The 5,409-nt window shown below is 33.7% G+C and overlaps 2 protein-coding genes across 2 annotated transcripts; one reads left to right on the forward strand and one right to left on the reverse strand.

Moving 5' to 3' along the window:
- The first annotated feature begins 305 nt into the window (after nt 1-305).
- On the forward strand, nt 306-3,234 carry LOC127096615 (succinate dehydrogenase subunit 5, mitochondrial). The gene is made up of 4 exons (XM_051035163.1): nt 306-555; nt 834-1,144; nt 1,707-1,892; nt 2,888-3,234. The coding sequence occupies exons 1-4, from the start codon at nt 393-395 to the stop codon at nt 2,942-2,944; spliced, it is 717 nt and encodes a 238-aa protein (XP_050891120.1). The 5' UTR covers nt 306-392; the 3' UTR covers nt 2,945-3,234.
- Nucleotides 3,235-3,702: 468 nt separating this feature from the next.
- LOC127096614 (uncharacterized) lies at nt 3,703-5,080 on the reverse strand. Its single transcript, XM_051035162.1, has 2 exons — nt 4,575-5,080; nt 3,703-4,279 (listed from the first exon to the last, which is right to left on the reverse strand). The coding sequence occupies exons 1-2, from the start codon at nt 4,908-4,910 to the stop codon at nt 3,830-3,832; spliced, it is 786 nt and encodes a 261-aa protein (XP_050891119.1). The 5' UTR covers nt 4,911-5,080; the 3' UTR covers nt 3,703-3,829.
- Nucleotides 5,081-5,409: the final 329 nt, after the last annotated feature.

Genomic DNA, 5,409 nt, shown 5'->3' on the forward strand with positions numbered 1-5,409 from the left:
TTTAATTGCGATTTTAAATTAATATAAATATATGTAGTGTGTTTTCGATTTTAAAATTAAACGAATCTCATTTATAATTACCTATATTTTGTACATTTTAATTTATTAGCTATTAATAAATTATAAAAATTTAATTAACACAAATAAATATATTATCGATTTTATAAATTAAACAATCTCATTTATAAAAATTTAATTTCCAATAATATAGATAAGATTTATCTAATTTTTCATAGAATATATTAATTAAAATTATATTATATTTATTTAATATTATAAATTGAATTTCACACGGGTCTCTTATTAATTAATTAATTAAGCAGAAGAATCACACATAAAAAAACTCAAAATCGAAGTAACAATCGAGCTTTTCCAAACCAAAACTGCGAAAGATGAAGACGATGATGGGATTGAGATCCTTATTCCGATCACTCAACTCTTCCAGATCTTACTCTTCCCGTGCCTTCGCCGCCACCGCCGCCGCCACCGCCACCACCAACAACCTTCGAACCCTTTCTTCCCCCCGCTTTCTCAATCCTCTCTCTCCCTCCTCGGGTACTTTCTCTCTACCAATTTACTCAATACTATTAGATTTCGATTATTTTACAACAATTCATTATGTAGCATTAAGCTAGAGTTTGTCTATTGTCGATTAGAAAAATAAGCAATTAAGATTCCAATATATCATGATTTGCTATTGCTATGCATTTGCACTTAATATCTATGAAGTTCAGCCAATTAGGTTAAAGTCAACCATGATTTTGATTTTGTTTTAAATTAGATTCAGTTATCTGTTATATGCTGAATCTGTTTTGTTTGAAAAACATTTACAGAATGCAGGTCTCCTTTCTCGAATGGCGTAGGAAGCTTGCGATTTTATAGCGAAGATGTGAGTCATGTGCCTGAGATTAAGGATGCTGAGCTTTACAGTGTTTTCAAGGATTTGTTGGCTGAAAATTGGAGTGATATTTCAGATGCTGTTGTGTCTGATGCTAAGCATGCGTTGGCAAAAAGTACAGCAGATGAAGCTGGTAAGGAGGTTGTGACCAATGTGTTCCGTGCCGCCCAGGCTGTTGAAGAGTTCGGTGGGATTCTTGTCACCTTGAAAATGGAAATTGATGACAGCATTGGCCTGAGCGGCGAGGTATTTTTGATTTCACAAATATAAGAGCCCAGAAATTAGTTGTATTTTTTATTTCACAAATATAAGACACGAGAAATTAGTTTAAAATATGGTGGAGTCACTTTATCAGTAAATAAGAATCCTTTGATAGAGATCAAACAACTCACGTTGTACCTCATCAATTTAAGTTCAAAATAAGTACTCTTAATATTCACCTGTTTGATCTTCATCCAATGATTTCAATATGTTGATTGCAATAGTGGCTGTATCATTTTTTATGGCAGGAAATCCTGGCCCGGTTCTTTAAGACACATTTCTCCATTCTCTTACCATTCACCTATCACATTTGGTTGATGGAGATCAAACAATTCACATTATATCTCAGTAGTTTAGGTTTAAAATAAGTGCGCTTAATATTTGTTTGATTTTTCTTTGTCTAGTGATTTCAATATACTGATTGTAGTCACTATATCAATTATTTATGGTTGAAAGTCCTTGTCCGATTCTTGAGAGACACTACTGCATTTTCTTCCCATTTACCTATCCTATATGATTATTGATTTGTGTTTTTATTTTTACTTAGGATGTAAAGCCTTTGCCTGATCATGTGAACAAAGCTCTGCATACAATTTTTGATCGCTACACCACCTATCTGAATGCTTTTGGTCCTGAGGAGAACTATCTGCGAAAGAAAGTGGAGTCGGAATTGGGTACAAAGATGATTCACTTGAAAATGAGATGCAGTGGCCTTGGTTCTGAGTGGGGAAAGGTATCATATATATTTTATTCATTACCACCTATTTATCTAATTATATTGATTTTGAAATGTTATTATCAATGGTTTATGGCTGCCAGAGGAGGCAAGCTTCTAAAACACTTTGGCAGCGTGACGGATAATGCTTGCTGCCAAGTTGAACTGTGGTGCCAAATTTTGTTTTTCTTAAAGTCTCTAGTTTTTTTAACCGTTAGAGATCATCATAACCTACTGGAATATAATATTCCAACTTAGAATTATTCCATGGGTTGAAATTTCGTATGGGTCTCGCCAAAGTTATGTGGGTGGGACTCACATGATTGTGTGAGATCCATTTGAATTTCAATCCGTAGGAGAGAGTGTATTGATATCGCTCCTCTTTAACTAATATTGAAATATTCATGAGTGAAGGATAAAAGAAAAGAGCTGCAAAGCTGCAGTTTTATGTTAGTTTTTAGAGTTCTCTTCTGTTGTTTTTCTTGTTATTTGGATTTAAGAGACTTGGCAATATAATAATCAATGGCTGCCACTCCCCATCCATGGCTAATCCCATGACACCACCAACTGAAGACACCTAGGATGTTTATGGTGAACCCTCATTTTGACAATTTCAAATTTTTGTGTGCACTTGCAAGTTGCAATCATTCATTTTTTTAAGATCTTGAAAATATGTAGTTAAAAGATATTGTATGTCACATTAATTAGAATATCATATTTGACTTTTCCGTGTCCTTTCTCAAATTCCTCCCTAAATTATTTTATGGCAATATTTTTGGTTGGTTGTCTGACCCTTGTAGTAATTCAAGGTAAAATAACTCATGAGAGAAGAAAAATAAAAGAGATTTGTTGCATTATGCAGTTTACGGCCATATTTTTCAATTTTCCGTTGTTCTAAATCGCAGTATGATTGATTAATACTTGTTTGTCATGTGGGATTGTTTTTGTGCATACTATTAATAATTACAGACTAATTTCTGATTCCTTTATCATATCTATGGTTTCTATTGCAGGTTACGGTTCTTGGAACTTCCGGACTTGCGGGTTCATATGTTGAGCAAAGAGCATAGAAGAAATATTTTAGAAACAGTGCATGTAATGTAATTGTTTGTTTTTTGTTTTTCTGATGTAATGTCCCTGATGCCTGGAGACCCTTCTATTCCTCTTCTCCTGACTTCTTTTTTTGTTGTCGAGCTTATAATCAATCGCAAGGAAATAATAGCTTTTAACTGTCAGGTGGGAATGTTTTCCATCATTTTCAATGTCATTTCCCATAAGCTGTAAATGCTGGGGGAAATTTTTAGGACTTGTATATTTTTCCAATAATATGAAAATAACAGATCAGGAGGTTGGTTAATTATATATTGAGCTACCCCCTCGTTTGTATCGACATCGATTATCTGCAAGCACGAACTACAGGAAAATTATAAGAAACTTGGAAGCACGTACAATGTTTCATTGAAATAACACAATCTCTTGTTATGTCTTTAATCTGGCATTTTGTTTTGTCGGTGAATTCAGATTCAAGGAATGCGGGTATTTTTTCTAGTAGAGCAAGTAATTGTGAGGAGGTAGTGGAACATATCAAGTTCTACAATTGGAAATGGTTTTCGATTCGATCTAAATCTTCGGCGTGTCTCTTTTATAACTGGAGTGTGGATCCTATGAAATGTATCTCTAGTAGTGGATTTGTTTCTATCCTGGTTTTGATTTTGTTTTGTTGCATTCCTTTCCTGTGCTTATTACTATAAGTTTGGCTTCTTAAAAACCTAAATTAACAATAAGTCAACTTTTGATTGTTTGTTAGTACAAGATAATAACCATAGTCTGTTTTCAAAGCTTGTGCTGATTCTCATAGTCCTTATTCAATAAAGTTCAACCAGTTCTGATTCTTACAGTTCTGGTTCTAATCAGAATATGAAACAAAAACAAGTACAAGTACAGATATATAGACTTTAAGTAACTTTGGTACTTGGTTGTATTTTTCGATACAACCATGATTCAGATGGCGACTTTGGCAGTGGTGGAAGCAACACAGCTTTCCGGCAGAGACCAAAAGGCCATCCCTCACAATGACAGAACTCCTGAATTATAGAACGCTTCCAATATTCTGACAAATCAAACTCATTCAAGCTTGAACATCTTGAAAGGTTAGTCTTCACAGAATAGAATGCTTCTCCATTACCACTAGATGAAGAATACATTGAGAAACAGCTTTTAACTGACAAAAATTCTTCTCTTTCACCTTCTTGATTAGCTTCTTCATTTGCATGTGGTTTCATTTTCTCAGTAACACACAATTCTCTTGTTGCAGGAGAATATACCCAAGAAGAACTCTCTCTCAACTGGCTTGGCTTGTTCTTTTGTTTCTCCATAGCGCGGCTTCTAACCGCCGATACAATCACCTAAAGGAAACAACATAATAGAACAATCACTAATTGACCTCCAAAGTTTGACATGAAATTTGTTAGAGTCTATGAAGCACCGATACAAATACAGATACAACTCTGACACAGATATATTGGCATAGATAAAAATTTAAGAAAAATATATGTAGTTTAATATAACCATATTTGTTGGTGATATCATATCGATCATCAGATACTCTTTCAATCTGATGTGCATATTCGATCAACATAAAAACTAAAAGTGAGTTTTTCCAAAAATAGTTTGATTTTAAGGTTGAAGAATGAACAATACTTCTTGTTCTTCATCAAGATCACTAATTGGAAACTCGTCTTCAAGCCTTGTAGACGAAACCCTTCGAGTTCGGCCAAAAGCTTGACAGTTGGAAAACACTTCCTTGAGACTAGCTGCAAAGAATTTACATCTCTTGGAATGGTTTGGTTGCTCCTCCTCATGATAGAAAACACCCATTATGAAACTCAGTAAATTCCTCAACTTTTCCTTACAAGACATTGTTATATATATTGGTACAAAACTATAAATGATTTTGTGTTGATTCTTAAATTGACATGTTTCATTGATAGTGGCCTTGCAGCAATACACTAAAGAGTAAAGCCCCACTATAAGCATTGTGTCCTTTAAGATAAAGTTAAGTTGAAAATGGCTTAAAATAAGATACTTTATGGAAACAAAAATGAAGTTGTGAATAAAATGCTTATTTGGCAACTAGAAATAGAAAAGACATATGAAAATTTTAATGAATACATGTTATTTGAAATGCATAAGTTGTGGTAGTGATTGTTTTAGAGTTACACTTGAAGGTAAAGTCATGGTTAATAGGACGTGCCACCGAATTGATACAGTGATGCAGAAATGTGATAAGTGTGATTCTCCAATTGAAATAATTTCTTGAAAAATAATTCAGAAAGGAGACAAGTGCGTCGGTACATTTTGGGATTAGTGGTGTCTTTAAAGTTGAAATTGACTTGCACTACATAAAAAGGGATTCTCTATGCATGCAAGATTTTGGTGAAAAATAAATGAATAATTCTTTTTTTTGCTAACAACAAGAGGTAAAAAGAAGACTTCAAATTTATAGGGTCCAAATTTATTTTCTATGAAGCAAAAC

This window comes from Lathyrus oleraceus, chromosome 6 (genome assembly GCF_024323335.1).
Source record: "Lathyrus oleraceus cultivar Zhongwan6 chromosome 6, CAAS_Psat_ZW6_1.0, whole genome shotgun sequence".
In the NCBI taxonomy this organism is placed as follows: Eukaryota; Viridiplantae; Streptophyta; class Magnoliopsida; order Fabales; family Fabaceae; genus Lathyrus; species Lathyrus oleraceus.

Excerpts from the sequence above, each read along its gene's own strand:
- LOC127096615 (XM_051035163.1), top strand. The coding sequence starts at position 393 with ATGAAGACGATGATGGGATTGAGATCCTTATTCCGATCACTCAACTCT. Across the intron at positions 556-833 it reads TCCTCTCTCTCCCTCCTCGG|AATGCAGGTCTCCTTTCTCG; the intron begins GTACTTTCTCTC and ends AAACATTTACAG. Across the intron at positions 1,893-2,887 it reads TTGGTTCTGAGTGGGGAAAG|GTTACGGTTCTTGGAACTTC; the intron begins GTATCATATATA and ends TTTCTATTGCAG.
- LOC127096614 (XM_051035162.1), bottom strand. The coding sequence starts at position 4,910 with ATGCTTATAGTGGGGCTTTACTCTTTAGTGTATTGCTGCAAGGCCACT. Across the intron at positions 4,280-4,574 it reads ATCTTGATGAAGAACAAGAA|GTGATTGTATCGGCGGTTAG; the intron begins GTATTGTTCATT and ends TGTTTCCTTTAG.